Genomic DNA, 19271 nt, shown 5'->3' on the forward strand with positions numbered 1-19271 from the left:
CATTATTTTTGCCACCCTTCACAAGTCTGAAACTTGTTTCACGATAAGGTATTTACATAATCTATAATTTTTTTTTTTTTTTAATAGATAACTTACAAAGAGTTGCCAACTACCATAAGGACCATAAGGGAGCTTAGTATATGCCTTTCATGAAGTCTAACTTAACGCGCATTTGTTTTATTACGCCCTTCCTACAAGGCTAAGGTCGCAGCTAGTATCTTAAAAACTTGCATTTCTGGGTATGCAGATCACAGAGCTGTCTGACTTAATCATATCCATGCAAGGGCTTAGTTGATCATGTGAACATTAAGCCCACACTGCAGTTATAAAAAAAGCACATTGCCCATAAATCAAAGAAAACAATCCTCCTAGCCACCACCCAAATCGCATGAAAGACATTTGCGTTAGGTTAGAACCAACCTCCGTTTCCTCATTTCCCATCATGTGTGTCTCTCTCCTGTTCCTTAAGGAATGATAGATGTAAACCATTTTTTCTTGAGTTTCATCCTTTAAAAAAAAAATATTAAGTGATCAGTAACCAAACATTGAGGGCTTTAATACTAGTAGGGTTTTGCAATAGGTCAACACCAAAAAAATTCTTAACGGCTTGGTGCTTAAGAGAAATGAATACTGTAAAGAATCCTTTTGGCAGCATTACGATGTCTGTATGTGTACATACATACACAATATGGAATGTATATTTTCATTATTACAGGTTGTTATTTGTATGTAACACATGATAGGTATTCCTAAGTCACTTTTTTAAAAAGGAGAAAAAAACAGAGTTGTACCTGGTAAAACATATTCAGGAAGAAATTTACTGCAAGAAAAAGCAACATTTACAAATCAACTTACCAATGAAACACTCAGTTTTCTTCAATGACTCTTACCTGTACTTTTTTTGCATCAAAAAAATTTTTTACATTTCTCTGTATGCGTAAGTTGATAATTTATGAACACCAAGTAGTGAATATTAACTCTTAAGTAAATACCAGTTGTGTGATCTATAAAAACTTCCATAACAATTACAGTAGCCTCCCAAATGGTCTCTACTGCCTTTCACTCTCCATCCTATTCAACACAGTTTATCGTTTCTTCCAAAACCTTTGTTATTTCCTGTCACCTTCTAGATAAAGGTCAAACATCTTGGCCTGACATATGTCACAAACTGATTTTTTTTTTAAATAGGGATGTGTTTTTTTGAAGGTTTTTTTTGTGTGTGTGTATAATCAGTCCTCTCTAGATCTGGTCCTGATGCTGGAGTAATAATCTGGTTATGCAGCCATCTAGGTGCCCCAGACCCTCATACATTCATAGGGTACCTCCCAAGAAAGCTGGTCAGAAGGAATGGGGTGAAGCCATAGGGCATGGGATAGTTTCCAAGGTCCTTAGGACCATACAGGGAGCTTTATCAAAATATAAATGCAGAGGCTTCAACAGACAACATGAGGCCCAGGAGTGTATTACCATAAAAACCTTTCCAGCTGCTTCTATAAGCCCAGTATGAGAACACCAGGTTGAGCAGAAAGATTACAGAATGTAAATCTAAAGGATAGAGATTTTTTAAGAAGAAACATCAATGAAACCACATTAAATAACAAATTTGCAACAGTGTACAGGGTTGGAGACGGCTGAGGTAGGGAGGCTTATGAACAGGGTCTGTAGTTGTCCAAGCAAAAGGCAACTTGGCCACATTTGGATGGGAAACAAAGACCAGATATTAATCACTACATAAGGGGAATGAAGGAGGTATTGTGGGGATGAGGGAAAGCCCTCAAATACCCAAGAGGGAGGAAAATTTGGAACAGAGAAAGAGATCTGACCATTATCTGAAGTAATGGCATGAACCCATTGGAATAGATAGATTCCTAAAGGAGAAGGACAGGACCATGTATTTGTCTGATAACCTGAGGCCTGTGATGTAAATACCCTGAGAAGAAAGGAAGCCCCTTCCCCTTTGGATACTTACAGATCGGTCCTGATCTAGCCCTACTGTGAGGACGATGTGCTCTTTAAACTGAAATCTCACTGTGCTGTGCAACCGTGGGAACGTTCCACCTAGAAGAAACCCAAAAGAGAAAAAGCCATCCTTTAAAAAAGGAAACCAGGAGGTTCAAACTTGTTTCCAGGTGCAATTATTTATAAGAAATATACTGACAGTTTCCAACTAAATCAAAACATGGGGTGCCCTCTCTAACTGAAGTATTCATCTACCCCAGCATTTATGATACTGAAAGTATAGTTTATATCCTTAGATCCTCATTCTTACAGTGAAGACAATTAGATAAGTAACAATATAATCTGATAAATACTCTAGGCAGATACAAACAATACCACGGAAGCAGGATAGCTGTCACAAAACAGAGCCAGTGTCTTCTGCACAGAACACTCCCACTTCTCAAATTTCTACTCTCTACCCGAGGATTCTGGGGAGGGACTCGCTCTGTTCATATTCTACCACCACACCAATTGCTAGCTAGCTCCATGTTATTTAGGTCAAACATAGTGTCTTAAAAGACCCTAGCCAGAGCAATAAGACCAAAAAAAAAAGATATCCAGACTGGAAAAGAAGTAAAATTATCTCTATTTGCAGATGATATGATACTATATATAGAAAATCTCAAGGAGTTCACAAGAAAACTTCTAGAGCTAATAAAGGAATTTAGGAAAGTTTTAGGGTACAAGGTCAACAAACAAAAATAAGTTGGGTTTCTATACAGCAGCAATGAGAAATCTGAAAAGGAAATTAGGGAAACAATTCCATTTACAATAATATCTAAGAGAATAAAATACCTAGGAATAAATTTAACCAAGGACGTGAAGGATTTATCCAATGAAAACTATAAAACACTGCTGAAGGACATTAATGGAAAGATGTTTTGTGTTCACGGAAGACTTAATATTGCTAAGGTGTCAATACTACCCAAAGCGATTTTTAGGTTCAACACAATCCTGATCAAAATTCCAACAGCCTTCTTTACAGAAATAGAAAACCAATCCTCAATTTTATATGGAATGGCAATAGGCCTAGAATAGCTAAAACAACTCTTAAACAGAACAAAGTAGGAGGACTCATACTTCCTGATTTTAAAACATACTGTACAGCTACAGTAATCAAATCAGCCTGGTACTGGTGTAAGAGTAGACACTCAGACCAGTAGAACAGAAGTCAAAGTCCAGAGATAAACTCACACATCTGTGGTTGTCTTAGTCATCTAGTGCTGCCATAACAGAAATAACACAAGTAGATGGCTTTAACAAAGAGAAATTCATTTTCTCACAGTCTAGCAGGTTAAAAGCCCAGATCCAGGGTGTCGGCTCCAGGGGAAGGCTTTCTCTCTCTCTCTCGGCTCCGGAGGAAGGTCCTTGTCCTCAATCTTCCCCTGGTCGAGAAGCTTCTCAGGCACAGGGACCCCGTGTCCAAAGGAGGCGCTCTGCTCCTGGTGCTGCTTTCTTTGTGGTATGAGGTCCTCAACTCTGCTTTCTTCCCTTTCCTTTTATGTCTTGAGAGATAACAGGTGGTACAGGCCACACCCCAGGGAACTCCCTTTACCTTGGATCAGGGAGGTGACCTGAATGAGGGTGCTGTTATAATCCCACCCTAATCCTTTTAACATAAAATTACAATGACAAAATAGAGGACAACCACTCAATACTGGGAAGCATGGCCTAACCAAGTTGATAAACACATTTTTGGAGGACATAATACAATCCATGACATTCCACCCCTTGGCCCCCCCAAAATCACATCCTTGCAACATGCAAAACATATTTACCCCATCATATCATAACAAAAGTCTTAACTCCAAGTCCAAAATCCAAAAATGCTTCATCTGTGAAATCTAGAATACAAGTTATCTGCTTCAAGGGTACAATGGCAGAACAGGCACAAGCTTATCATTTCCATTACAAATGGGAGAAACTGGAGGGAAAGAAGGCATAACAGGCACCAAGCAAGTCAGCAGAACACATTACATTAACCCTCAAAGTTCTGAAAATAATCCTCTGTTTTCTGAGACAATTTATACAATAGCCATACCTTACAGACTCTAGGTATTGGTCACACTCTCCGGATTCTGAATGGAGGCCCCTGGGCCTCAGCTTTACCTTCCAGGCCCACTGGGACAGCCACTCTGCTCCCTTGGCTTTAGGTGCACCATTCTCCCAGTCCATCTGAGTGGCAACTCCACCCTTAGAAACGCCAGAGGCCATGTCTCCACACTTTGAAACCTCTGAGGTCATAGCCAAATCTTTAGAGACTGAGGCAGCTCAGCTTCTGGTGTTCCTTGTCTCTTCAGCTTCTGTTTCTTGGCCTCTCGGCTCCTTGGGCCTCACACTTGCATCTGCCCTGCTCAGGCAAGTTGTTTCAAAGCTCTGTAGCTCTACTGGTAAGTGCCCGGAGGCACCCACTCTGCCAGGAAGCCTCCTGCACACAAGACACTCAGCTTTCTCACCGTGGGTCGGCTCTAGTGCTGTCTCACGCTGGTCTCCTGGTTCTGCTGCTGCTGCTTCTCTGCTGTTGCCACTTCTCTGCTGCTGCATGTTCTCTGCTGGGCTGGTCCTCTGCTGCTGTCGCAACTCTATCTGTTCACAATTTCAAAACCCCTTCCACATTTTAGGTATCTGTTACAGCAGTACTCCACTCTCTTGGTACCAAATTCTGTCTTAGTCATCTAGTGCTGCTGTAACAGAAATACCACAAGTGGATGGCTTTAATAAAGAAAAATTTATTTTCTCACAGTCTTATAGATTGCAAGCCCAAATTCAGGGCGTCACCATCAGGGGAAGGCTTTCTCTCTCTGTCGGCTCTGGAGGAAGGTCCTTGTCCTCAATCTTCTCCGGGTCAAAGAGCTTCTCAGGCACAGGGACCCCATGTCCAAAGGACGCGCTCTGCTCTTGGTGCTGCTTTTTTGGTGGTATGAGGTCCCCAACTCTGTGCTTGCTTCATCTCTTGAATGATAAAAGGTGGTACAGGCCACACCGAAGGAAACTCCCTTCACCTTGGATCAGGGGGGTGACCTGAATAAGGGTGGTATTACAATCCCACCCTAATGCTTTAACATAAAATTACAATCACAAAATGGAGGCCAACCACTCAATACTGGGAAGCATGGCCTAACCAAGTTGATACACACATTTTGGGGGAAACATAAATCAATCCACGACAATGGTCCAACTGATTTTTGAGAAGGGTGCTAAGTCTATTCAATGGCAAAAGTCTCAATAAATGGTGCTAGGAAAATTGGATTTCCATATGCAGAAAAATGAAACAGGATCCATGCCTCATACCATACACAAAAAAAATTCAAAATGGATTAAGGACCTAACTATGCAAACTAAAACTACAAAATCCTTAGACAAACACGCAGGGGCAGCACTGTCAGGCCTAGCTTTCAAAAAAGGATTACTAATAACAAAATACAAACAGCAAAAGACAAATCAATGGGACCTCACAAAAATTAAAAACTTTTGTTCATCAAAAGACTACCAAAAAGTAAGAAGACAAGGTACTGAATGAGAGAATATCTTTGGAAACCATATATCCAACCAGAATCTAAAAACCAAAATATATATAAACTTGAACAACTTGACAACAAAAAGACAACCCAATCATAAAATGGCCAAAAGGACTTGAATAGGCATTTCACCAAAGAGGACACTCAAATGGCCACCAAACCATGACTTTGGTTCATTAGCTAATGCTCAGTGTCATCAGCCATCAGAGACATGCAAATCAAAACCACAATGAGATACCATTTTTCTCACACTAGGACGGCTAACATTTAAAAAAAAAAAAAAAAAAAGACAATAACATGTTGGTGAGGATGTGGGGAAATTATAACCCTTACCCACTATAGGTGGGCATGCAAAATGGTACAGCCATTGTGGAAAACAGTGTGGCATTTCCTCAAAAAACTAAAAGAACGACCATGTGACCCAGTAATTCCACTGCCAGGTATATACTCAAAAGACTTGAAAGCAGACTCAAAAAGAGACTTGTACACCAACGTTCACTGCAGCACTATTCACCATAGCCAAAAAGTGGAAACAACCTAAATGCCCATCAACGGATGAATGGATAAACAAAATGGGGTACACATACACAATATACATACAACGGAATACTACTCAGCCAGAAGGAGAAGTGAAGTCTTCATCATGCTACAATACGTGGAGCTAGAAAACATTATGCTGAGTGAAATAAGTCAATCACAAAAGGACAAATACTGTATGACCTCACTTGTATAAAGACAAAAAAAGGCAAATGTATAGAGAACAAAGTTTATTACTGGTTACCTTGGGTAGGAGGAAAGGGGAAAAGGGATTAGCAGTGATAGAAATATTGTGTTCATTAAGGGTAGGTTGCACAGCTGATTATTTTAATTGCTGTCAGTAAGTTGTACACACATAAAAAGTTCAACTGGCAGAAGTTGTGTGATGGATATATTTACAACACTGACAAAAAAGAAGAATAGCTGCTGAAGCTGCTTATGTACAACCTAAAACCTCATGGGATTTGACATCTTGGTTTAAAGGTTTAGGGTCATGGTTTTATGGGAAATGCCAGTCAATTGGCCTAATAACACGTTTAGTGCCTCTGTTCTACCTCCCAGTTTGATGTGTAGTGTCTGGGGTCTTAAAAGCTTGCAAGTGGTCATCCAAGGCACAACAATTGGTCTCTATTCACGTGGAACAACAGAAAGAATAAGAGAAGTAGGAGGAGGATATGAAATGTGTGCCTAGTTGTCTCCATCAACAACTGCCTCCCTTTTGCCATGACACCGGAAGAACTGGATGGTACCTGCCTACCATTACTGAACATTTTGTTCGAAGATTCCATAGAAGAATCCTGATCAAAAGGGGGAAAATAAAGAAAAGAATTTAAAATTCTCATGGAATGCTGACTTCCTGGAGCCATGGAGGATGGATGAACCTCCTGAAACTATTGCCTTGAGCTAATCTTTAAACTTTAAACCAAAAATATCCCCTGAAGTCTTCTTAAAACCAAACAATAGTTTAGCTTAACTAGTAAAAAAGGTCTGTCTTGAACATTATGCTCTTTTAAGAACTGTCTACATGGGATTAAATGACAACTCAAAAGATTAGATAGGAACCTTAGGAGGCAATGAATTTATGTTACTGGGGGAAGAACAACTCAGAAAAGGAGAGTGAGAATGGTTACACAACTCAAAGAACATAATCCATGTCACGAAATGGTACATGTAGAAACTGGTGAATTGGAGTATGTTTTGCTGTGTGTCTTTACAACAAAAGCAAAATAAATAAAATTACATTTCTAAAAAAGCCCTCTAAGAAATCAGGAAAGCAAGACCATTTATAACAGCTCCTTAAAAAATAAAATATCTAGCAATAAATCTAACCAGGGACATCAAAGACCTACACAAAGAAAACTACAAAACACTACTGCAAGAAACCAAAAGAGACTTACATAAATGGAAAACATACCATGCTCATGGATAGGTAGACTCAACATTGTGAAAATGTCAATTCTACCCAAAGCAGTCTACAAATACAATGCAATCCTGATCCAAATACCAACAGAATTCTTTAACAAGTTGGAAAAGCTAATCATTATATGGAAAGGAAAGAGACCCCAGATAAGTAAAGCACTACTGAAGAACAAAGTAGGAGGCCTCATACTACCTGACCTCAGAACCTACTACACAGCTATAGCAGTCAAAACAGCCTGGTACTAGTTTAACAACAGCCATATTGACCAGTGGAACAGAACTGAGAACCCAAATATAAATCCATCCACCTACGGTCACTTGATCTTCAACAAAGGCCCAAAGTTCATTAAATGGGGAATAGTCTTTTTAACAAATGGTGCTGGCAGAACTGGACGTCCATCTGTAAAAAAATGAAACAAGACCCATACCTCACACCATACACAAAAACTAATTCGAAATGAATCAAAGATCTAGATATAAAACCAAAAACTATAAAGATCATGGAAGAAAAGAAAGGGTCAAGGCTAAGGGCCCTAATATACAGCATAAATAGGATACAAACCATAACTAACAATACACAAACCCCAGAAGATAAGCTAGACAACTGGAGTCTTCTAAAAATTAAACACTTATACTCATTAAAAGATATCACCAAAAGAGTAAAAAGAGAATCTACAGACTGGGAAAAATTTTTTGACCACGACAAATCTGACAAAGGTCTAATCTCTAAAATCTATAGGAAAATCCAACACTTCTACAACAAAAAGACAAATAACGCAATTAAAAAATAGGCAAAGGATATGAACAGATGTTTCACCAAAGAAGACTTTCAGGTAGCTAGGAGACACATGAGGAAATGTTTGCAATCACTAGCCATTAGAGAAATGCAAATCAAAACTATAATGAGATACTATCTCACCCCGACATTAATCGCAAATCAAAAAAACAAAATAAATGTTGGAAAGACTGCAGGAAGATTGGAACTCTTATGCACTGCTAGTGGGAATGCAAAATGTTAAAACCATTTTAGAAAACAATATGGCATTTCCTTAAAAAGCTAGAAATAGAAATGCCATATGTTTCAGCAATCCCACTCCTAGGAATATACCCTAGAGAAATAAGGGCCCTCACACAAATAGATACATGCACACCCATGTTCACTGCAGCATCATTCACAATAGCAAAAAGATGGAAACAACCTAAGTGCCCTTCAACAGATAAATGGATAAACTATGGTACATATACACAATGGAATACTGTGCAATGATAAAAAGCAATTATGAATCTGCAAAACATCTCACCATATGGATAAATCTGGAGGGCATTATGCTGAGTGAAAGAAGTCAACCCCGTCTGGAGCAAAGGAGAATGAAGAAAACTAAAGACATCAGGGAAAGATTAGTCCAAAGGACTAATAGACCACAACTACCACAGCCTTCGCAGACTAAGTGCAGAGTAACTACATGGGCCCCAGCTACCACCACCAACTCCTCTGAGAGGGATCACAATAGAGGATCTCAGAACGAGAGAAAAGGGTAAACCAAAATTTAAGGTCACAAAAAAAAAAAAAAACAGACTGACAGAGCCTGGAGAAACCATGAGAGGATGGCCCCTGGACACTCTTTTAACTCAGTACTGAAGTCTCTCCTGAAGTTCATCCTTCAGTGAAAAATTACACAGGTCTATAAAACAAATGACACACGTAATTCAACCATGTATACCCGACTAAATGGGCACACCAGCTCAGGAGCAAGGATGAGAAAGCAGGAGAGGACAAGAAAACTGGACGAATGGAAAAATAACAATCTACACCTCTCTAAATTGGATTTAAAAAAGATTTAACTCAGTGAAAAAGGAGCCACTAAAAGCAGACTAGCCTTACAGGGTCATTTGGATGGGGAAAGACTTTTGAGGGATGATAAATTCATTGACTTCAATAGCTAAGACAAGGAAAACCTTAGATAAAATATTCTGGGCCGTAAGTTTGTATTCAGTGACCCCAGTTCTACTAAAGATTAACATATGCACTGGTAAAACACTGCTATTTTGAATTAAAAAAAAAAATAGAAGCAATCAAAAACAAATTCTAAACTTCCTCCAAAGATTATTACACAATAAAAATATATATAGAATCAATGTTCGAAGGAATCTTAAAAACAAACAAACCCATTGCCATCAAGTAGATCTCAACTCATAGCAACCCTACAGGACAGAGAACTGCCCCAGAGAGTTTCGAAGGAGCAGCTGGTGGATTTGAACTGCCAACCTTTTGGTTAGCAGCCAAGCTCTTAACCACCAGGGCTCCGAAGAGACCTTACAGGTTGTCCATTTCGGTGGTTCTCAACTGACAATAAATGAGGGTTTTATAAAAGTAAAAATAATAACTATCATTCAATCCTAAGGAGAAAGAAAAAAAGCAGTCCGAGAGCTGGCCTGGCATTCACAGCAAGGCCTTGGTGTTCTCTTGTTGAACATAAACAACTTCACAGAACACTAACATCAGACAAGACCACTCTGTGACGTGATGAATCAAGACAAAAACAAGATTCCTCCATACTCATGTCTGAACTCAGACAAAAACAAGAACATCATCCAAACTATAAAAATGATTCAACATCCTCCTGTCCTGGCTGATATGGATGACTGCTATGCTTTACTAACTACAGCTTTAGCCTCATTTCAGCCCTCCTACCTTCTCGATAAGGAGCCTTGGTTGCGCAATGGTTAAGCACTCAGCTGCTAAGCAAAAGGCTCGTGGCTCAAATGCACCCAGTGGCTCCATGGGAGAAGAGACTCCATCCCCTACATGATAAAGATTATCCAAAACCAAACCCAGCGCCGTCGAGTCGATTCCGACTCATAGCGACCCTAGAGGACAGAGTAGAACTGCCCCACAGAGTTTCCAAGGAGTACCTGACGGATTCAAACTGCCGACCCTTTGGTTAGCAACCGTAACACTTAACCACTACGCCAGCAGGGTTTCCGATAAAGGTCATAGCCTAGAAAATCCCATGGGGCAGTTTTACTCCATCGCATAGGGTTGCTATGAGTCGGAATTGACTCAATGGCACCCAACGGCAAACCTTCTAGATAAGCTTTGAGATACCCAATCATAGAACCACCTCCATATCCTGACTGTATCCAATCCAGAGCAAAGCCCTGCTTCCTTAAACCCTCCCCCAAATCACCAAACACAAGCCCAGATCCCCTTAAGTCCCTTCTAACACCTTCTAACTGTGCTGCCCCACAGTCTGAAGTTGTGTATGGTCTTCCTCGTTGCAATAAGTCAACCCAACGTTGCCTGAGTGCAGGAGTGTGGTCCTGGTGGTCCTTGGCTGTAGGATGGATACATCCAGAAGTGTGTTACATCATTCACAGCCTAAATCTGCCACGAGATCAATCACCTAGGATTTGGGGAAGGTCAATAATAACCTGAGGCATTCTTGTGTTTTCACCTGCTGATGACAACGTTTTACCCATCCCTGAGCTAATCCCAGTAAGATTTTGTCTCAATGTTGAAGTTCTTAAAACTGAAGATAATAAATACCAGGGCGCCCATAAATATACATGTTTCTCACTCAAAATAATACGGCTGTTATTTCCCATTATGCTGGGATGCAAGTTTTTTGCAAATGACTTGTGAGCAGCAGTATGCTGCTGTTACAGTCCAGCCACAACACCCTACAGATAGCTCTAGGTCCACGTTAATACTAAATACTTCCCATCTGCTCAAAGAGGAGCCCATCCAAGAAACCTGAGACTACCCCACCGTACCCCTGTGCCACACTGAAGAAACAGCAGGCTGTACCTGGTGTTGAAAGCTCTGCCCCATGCCCCATACGGTAAGGGGGCAGTCTGTTCACAACAAAATCCTTCTTCATGTCTGATGAAAGTAGTTCTTCGGTGCCCTCCAGCCGGTCTGCAAGCATCCTCAGAAAGCCACTTAATCTTGTTGTAACCGTTGTGCTTCCCACCTGCTAGAAACACAGAAATGACCCTGGCACCAGCCCCGGCAGAACTCACTGGCCAGGTCACAGTCTCCACAGCCGTGCGCTGATCACAACACCCAGGGCAGACACAACCCACGGGGGGAAAGGGGAGAGGGCTGGGGCCCTTAAGAACAAGACCCCATCATTTCCTTGTGACCACTGTTCATCTTAAGCTGCCTGTCATTTGTAAAAAAGATCATTTTTCCAGATTTTGCCTAGACAGAGAGGGATCCCTGGAAATACAGTGCAGCCTCAGCTCTGCCTTTTGAAGAGTGAGTCTCTGTCCTGAGGTGACTGCTTCGAACAGTGAACACAGCTTTTGTTCACCTCAGATTAATTCACACATCTTCTCAAAACCAGACAGTGTTTCCGTTTAAAGCATAAAACAAGGACAAGAAAACCAAGAACACACCAAGGCCAGAATCTCCAGTGGGTCTCTCCTATCAGTAAACTGATGTGTATTGAACCTACAGACATAGGTCATGGCCACATTAGTTATCTATCCAACCATTTCTTCAGCCAACAGGCCCCCAGTGCCTGCTATTGCCACAGTGAAATACAGAAAGGCCACGGTTTCTACAACACCCTTGGTTCTCTGCATCACCACATCACACAGGACATGCCATTTATTCTGCAGATCATACACCCCAGCGGGTCAGCATGGGAGGAGGCAAGTTTGGCTCATCTGAGGGAGGAAGATTCTGGAATGCCTACATAGGTAGGCCAAAGCTTCAGCTTGCCTGGGAGGTGCCTACCTCACTTCTTTCCCATCTGCCTTTACTCCTTACCAGGAGCAGCTGCCGGGGTAAGCCAGCACGTAACTCAATGTCTTCCTTTGCAGTATCAAACACAAGCCCGGAAATGGTATCCAAAAGGAAATCTCCCCATGAACTGGAACATGCAACAAGAAAAAAAAAAATAGTGAACACATACAAAATATAGCTAAAATGCTAATTGCTAGTGAAGCCAAAAGCTACAAATTGGGTTCCAATTTACCTGCCTGTTATGGATTGAATTGTGTCCCCCACCCTGCCCCACAAAATGTGTGGGAATCCTAACCCCTGTACCTCTGGATGTAACCCCATTTGGGAATAGGGTTCTCTGTGTTATATGAATGAGGCCACATCAGTTGTAGGGTGTGCCCTAAATCTCATCACTCCTGAGGTATAAAAAGAGCAGATCAAACACAGAACCAAGTACAAACGGAAGAAGACTGATGCCACGTGAGGGTGACCAAGAACCAAGGAAGGCCCTGGGCTACAGACAAGGAAGGAATCGACAGAGACTCTGATTTGGACTAGCCTCCAGAACTTTAAGAAAACAAATTACTGTTCTTTAAAGCTACCCACTTGTGGTATTTGTGTTACAGCAACACTCACAAACTGAGACACTATACTCAAGCATTTTGAGTTCAATGTGACATGACTCAGCATGAAAACTGAATACCTTCATGAACCACATTGCCTCCCTCCCTCTCCATTCCCAGATACTCACTGAGAAAGTGAAAGGTGGGAAGCTACATTTAACCATGATTTCTCTTAAAGGTCCCAGAGAATTAATCATATACTGTCATAAAACAGGAAGTACAAGGGATCGTATTTTTTTTATGTTTACTACTACAACCTAAGTATCTGTGAGGAACACTCAATCACAGAGTTTAGAAAAAACTTATAATAAATACAAAAGAAATACAATTGGGGTAACAGCCATATCCCTGGACTGCGAAATTATGTGAATAGTTAAACATTGCATTTTCCTTTACCGGGCACTTTTCTCAGTGAAATGTTCACCAACATTAACAATTTCAAAGCAATTGACTTTGCAGCTTGTTAAACTTTAGCAATGTTTTTACTGGGGTAGAAAGTCGACGCCAGTGGCCAAAATTAACATGCAGGAATGAGCCTCCCATGTTCAATCACCTCTGTGTTCTCGGGGAATTTAGAATTGGCTTGTTCCTCAATGATTGCCAATGTAAGAAACACACTCTGTGGGGTTGCTCTCTTTAAACATTTCTTAGCTGTTTAAAATTTTCCTCTGTGTCACCAGTCAATTTCAGATTGCCAGCTATGTGCAAAATGGAAATTCACAGTATGACTTTTGCTTCTCACTCAGTAAGCAAAATTAACACTTTTATGCTTCCTTCCTAGAAAAGTGGCAAAGGAGGACAAAAGCCACAGAAGAGAGACTTTCCCCAAAACATCCACTACCTTGCAGCATCACTGCTTTGCAACTTAATGTTACATTTGACCTCACATTTTTATTGGCCGTCAACCTGGAGGATGCCTGCAGACTGTTCAGCAGCATAAATCAAGCTGCTTCCTTTTCAGGGTTATGGGTGGAAGCCACAAGGCAACAGCTCATAGAGGAATACAAAAGCAGTTAAACAGTCTTCCATGCTCTTCAAAGACTCAGACTATACCTTGGGCCTCTCCAAAATTTAAGAATAACACCTCCTCAGGGGTTCATGTCAATAAAACAGCCAAACCAACCTGCTGCTTTTCCACACCCCAGGCTCCAAATCTTCATCCTGTCACAGTAGTTTAAGGAGCACCAGACTCAAAGCACAGTTAGCATCTCTGAGGAGCAGCAGTCCTCGAGTTCAATCTTCCCCATTTGAACTCCAGCATCACCAACAAAAGGGCCTAGACACAGCAATCAGTCTGGTGCCCATCCACAGCCTTGGGCAGCCCCTTCGTAACTTCTGAGGCCCTTCCACAGACCCAGGTGAGTGAACTAAGGAAGGGCACAACCCAGGGGCAGCCTATCAGGTTTTCACAGTTGGGATTAGGGAAACAGAGAGTGAGTCAGTTAACAGCAGAAGCCAAGCTAACGGGTTCAGTGAGACAGAGGGAGGGCAGAGAAACAACTGATAGTAGCTTATGATGAGCCAATGTCATGAGGAAATAGAAACTGAGGAAGAAAGAGAGGGAGAGAAAACCAAGTAGTAGAAAACCAGTTGGTAGCAGTAAGAGATATCAAGGCTCCGAGAGACAAGAGGGAGTAGCTAAGTAACACTAACGGTGGGACACCAGAACATACCCGGATGTTCACAGGACAACTCAGTGGCTGCCGAGGTCCAGCGTGGCCCTGGATCCAGAGTGAACTCTGGTTCCAGCTCTCTCTGGCTTGGCCCTTTTATAGTTCCCGTGACTCACTCTCTTTATTGCCCCTGCTCTGGAGGCAGCCTGGGTGACTTTCTGTTCTTCATCATGCAAAAAACTTACTAGGCACATGGCACATAAAGCAAGTCTAATAGAAGCTTTGGCCTTCTCTGTGGGCAAAGACAGCACTAACTTCAGGCTGTCTTTACAGGGGTTAATACAGGGATTAATTTAACACTGAACCACCAGATGAGAAATCAGAGAGATGCCTACCAACATGTTTTGCAAGCTAAGGCTTTGAAGGTAGAAGGGGATTTGCTGTCTCATGGACCTGGAACGCCCAACTCTGGCCTTCCAACCCACCACCCCTGCTTGCTCATCTTTTAAGACTCACTCAGCTTCGATGTCATTTCTGAAGGCTTCCCTGCTATGCCAGCCTCGTTAAGTGCCTTCCTATGCTCCAAGTGTCTCCTGTGCAAATCTACGATGGAATTTATCACACTATTTGGTAACTATTTACATGTCTAGCTCTCCTCCAACCATCACTTCCAACGTGTAAGTTCTTTCACAGCCCCTCCAATAAATGTTTGCTTTTCCATCAACTAGCCCAGGATCTAGAACCTGCTTGCCAAATAAATTAATCAATGGCTGGTGTTTTTCAATGCAGTCTGGACTAACAAGGTTGCTGCCGTTAGGAAATAACACACACACCACTGCCTCAGTCCCCGTCATATGACAAGGCACTCTGCCAGAAAGGAATATGGTTTTAATTGGAACTCTTTCCAATACATGCACTTTTCACTCCCATGGTTCCAGGCTACCTTTCTGACTTTAATTTCATGGACTGTGAAAAGCAGAAACCTTAAAGAGACTAAGAATCCAGCCTAGCATCACTAACACGCTAACATACCCACAGCTACGATTCTTTCTTTCCAAACTGTAGGATGCTGTATTTGGGCCCAGTGTTCTCTACAGAGTCAGGTTCATAACATTCCTATGAGTGTCTATGTCACAGATGGGAGACTAAAGGAACATGGCAGTCTCTGGGGAGATAAACATGGACAGGTAGTGGCCAACTCCCTCATGACCCTCTGAACATGGCTGCTGTGGACCACAGCTCAGAGCTGTCCTAGGATGCTGGGCTGGGAGACACAGTGTTTACCTGTTCTGGTAGGTGCTGATGGTCACATGAGTGGAGTGGGCCAGCCCCGGAGGAGTGTCTGCTTGATGAATGGTCCCTCTAGGAAAGTAGAGCAGATCACCTGGCTGAAGGGAGGGAAAAAAAAGAGGGAAAGAGAGTACCTTCTCAGTCCTCTTTGTTTTAAGGAGATAATAGAGGCTTTGAGTTTCACTTCTCCATTACAGAAGCCATCACCTAGTGGTTAGAAGGGTGCTGTGTGAGCGTCACAGTGAACCTCTCACAGCAAGACACAATCTACAAGAGGCTCTCAGTGCCTCAGCCCACTTTCTTCATTCACAAGCTGAGACCAAATATGCATGGACTACCCTCCTCAATTCCAGGACCATGGAAGGAGAGATCTTGCCACTCCCTCCCTACCTGCCGAGTCATGCAGTGGTCAAGAGTGGGTGCCTTACAGTCTTACAGACTCTTCCACTTACTGGTTGTGATCCAGGCAAATCACTTAACCACCAAAGCTTCAGTTCCTTTACCTATAAAATGGAGTTAACAGCCCCACATCTCACAGGATTATTATATAAGGGTTAAAAGAGATACTGCATCCAAAGCTCTTGGGGCAACGGTGGACAGGTGGTTGTATTAGAATTATTATTTTACCTATAGTCCCTCATCTCGTAACAGTTTGTCCACACCCCACCCTGCCTGCTGAAATAGCTTTAAGTAAGCAGCAAAAGCAGAATTGCAATGCATTTTTTTTAACATTTGTAAATTAGGTCACAAAAGGGATACAAATTATTTGCAGTATGACTATTATCTATTCATAGAGCTAAAGTTACTTACTGAATCTTACTTATTATTCCCTAATTAAAGGTGGCCCAAATCCAAAAATGGTAGGCTATATTAATGGATCTCTCTTCCTATTATAACTAACATTTTAACATTACTTCTGATAAATTCCCTTTTTAAATAGAATATATAATAGAATTAAAAAAAAAAAAACCTGTTTATTAAAAGGATACCTAAAACTCTGCAAACTAAACAGTTGGGTTTACAGAAAATTATAGGTGAACTAGTGAAATAAAATACTGAGAAGGAGTATCAATTAGTACACATGTAAAACTTTTCCATTTTACTCGCTCCAGGCAGGGTTTATATCTTATCCACCTTGTATCCCCCAGAGTCTAACCCAGCAAAGCACCCAGCACAAACAGAGGCTCAATAAATGTTGCAATGAATGGACAAAAAGTGATATAACCCTTCATTTGAACCTAAAAACTACAGGTTAACTAAAAATCCATCACTTTCTTGGCCAGCTGAGTCTCATCCACCCTAGCTCTTTTCTCTCCTCAAGTCCGTGGCCTGAAATACTCTGCCCACATCACTCCAACCCTGAAATGTTCTCCCCAAATCACTCCTGCCCTGAGCTACCAACTCCCGAGTCTCACCTGAACCAAAACAGGCTACACAGTAGTGTCTAAGGAGTTAAGTGGGAATTATGTGAGCTGCTTATCTCCCCTGCAACTACAGGAAGGCAAGCAGTCTAGTACACCAGCTAAGAGCACCAGCCCTGGAGCAAGAGCTCAAGAAATCAGCTGAACCTTTTTTTTTTTTTTCTTTTTAAATTTTAAGACATTTTGTGAAGCATGAGACGATATACAAATATCTATTTTCCTAAGAGCTATCTGGGATGCTCACTTGCCCTGCATGACACCTAACTGACATGAAACTTAGGACTTCAGGTAAATACATGTTTTACTGGTAATGATAGCTATTCTTTCCTGAGCGTCTCTGGGCCAGGCCCAGAGTGAGGCCCTTTACATATATTTACTCATTCATTCATTCATCACCCCTTGCACCACTCCAGGCACTGGGGATAGAGCACTGAACAAAACAAACACCTGCCCTTAGGTGGAACGTTCCAATGGGGGAAGACAGACAGTCCAAGAAGAGGAAGAGAGAACAGACACAACCAAGACATTCTACTGGGGGCAGAGAGATTAAATAAAGCAATAAATAAATAATGTCAACTGGTAGTGAATGCAATACAAACAAAGGGGGAACCGGGGAGGGGGGTGTGCTTGGGGTAAAAGGCACAATTTTATCAAGGATGGCCAGTGAAACCGTACTCTGATAGGGTGTGTTTGCTAGGACTACCATAACAAAGTACAGAAAATTGGCTTCAAACCTCAGAAATGTATCACCTCACAGCTCTGGAGGCTAGAAGTCTGGAGTCAAAGTGTGAAGGTTCCAGGGGAAGATCTTTCCTTGCCTCTCCCCAGGCTCTGGTAGTTCCTGGCAACTCTTGGCGTTCTTGGCTTATACATACATCACCCCAATCTCCGCCTCCATCTTCACATGACCCTCTTCTCCTTGTGTTCCTCTTCTCTTTTTATAAGGGCACCAGACACATTGGGTTAGGGCCTACACTACTCCAGTATGACCTCATGTTAACTAATAGCATCTTCGAGGACCCTATTTCCACGTAAGGTCACATTCAAGGTACCAACGGTTAGGACGCCAACATATCTTTGGGGGGAGGGCACTATTTAATCCATACAGGGTGACATTACTGTAGAGACTTTAGGAAATGAGACAGCAAACCATGTGACTAGCTGGGAAGAAGGGATGCCAGGGAGAAGGAAGACCAAGTGCAAAGGTTCTGAAACTAGAGCGTGCTTGGCGTGTTTAAGGAGCATCAAGTTGCCAGCGTGACTCGAGGGCGTGAGTGAAGGAGGGACTGATGGGAGCTGAGGCCAGGAAGGCAGCGGAGGGACCAGATCACAGGGTCTACTGTACCATTCTACGGACTTTGGCTTTCATTCTGGATTTAAGGGAAAGACACTGGAGGTCTGGACAAGGGATGCACATGATCTAAAAAGGATGATAATGGTTGTCGTGTCAGAAAAGTCTGCAAAGGGGATGCCAGATAGGAAGGAGTCTTTCATAGAAATCCATGTCCAAGGGTTCTGTCCTGCACAAGCAGAACGGTGACACAACTTAGAGGAAGAAGCAGGCTGGGGACGAGGCGTTCACGTAACATTTCATTTGGATAGATCCAGTGGTTTAAAAACGCACATGTACATACAGAAACACACGTGAAGAACGCGGTACCACACCACGCTATCTTTATTCTTCCAGGAGACTCAGGGCTTCTCTCATGAACTGTGGTCAGGACGGATGTGTTCACGGGCATCTGCTTCCTCTCCTCCAAGTGAATGGCAACAGCACAAAGAATCCACACGTTCTGTGCTTAAAGAGCACCACGAAGCCTGACCTCCTCAGGAAAGGCAAGCAGCCCAATCATACGTCTGAGAAGCTCAGTCTTGGCCTCAGAGGTCATGGATTGGTTTAGTCTTCAGCTTAAAAATAATCAACCAAGAACCGACATAAATATGCTCAACCAAAAGCAGGAGTTGGCAAACTCCTTCTGTAAAGGGCCAGATGGCAAATATTTTCGATTTGTAGGCCACATAGTCCCTGTGGCAACCACTCAACTCTGCCACTATAAGGTGAACACCAAACCAAAAACCCAAACCCACTGCCGCAGAGTTCATTCTGACTCATAGTGACC

The 19271-nt window shown here is 42.1% G+C and overlaps 1 protein-coding gene across 4 annotated transcripts in view; it reads right to left on the bottom strand.

The window, feature by feature from the left end:
* The window catches only part of RIOX2 (ribosomal oxygenase 2), a 41654-nt gene that overhangs the window by 893 nt on the left and 21490 nt on the right, over positions 1–19271 (bottom strand). For 3 of the 4 annotated variants that reach the window (XM_049857910.1, XM_049857909.1, XM_049857908.1), the window contains exons 5-9: positions 15725–15828; positions 12250–12352; positions 11281–11449; positions 1970–2058; positions 421–507 (exon numbers count right to left, since the gene is read on the bottom strand). In XM_049857910.1, coding sequence (XP_049713867.1) covers positions 421–507; positions 1970–2058; positions 11281–11449; positions 12250–12352; positions 15725–15828 — 552 coding nt within the window. The remainder of the gene's footprint in view (positions 1–420; positions 508–1969; positions 2059–11280; positions 11450–12249; positions 12353–15724; positions 15829–19271) is intronic. The other variant, XM_049857911.1, reaches the window with a different exon arrangement.

The sequence above is a fragment of the Elephas maximus genome, chromosome 18 (genome assembly GCF_024166365.1).
Source record: "Elephas maximus indicus isolate mEleMax1 chromosome 18, mEleMax1 primary haplotype, whole genome shotgun sequence".
In the NCBI taxonomy this organism is placed as follows: domain Eukaryota; kingdom Metazoa; phylum Chordata; class Mammalia; order Proboscidea; family Elephantidae; genus Elephas; species Elephas maximus.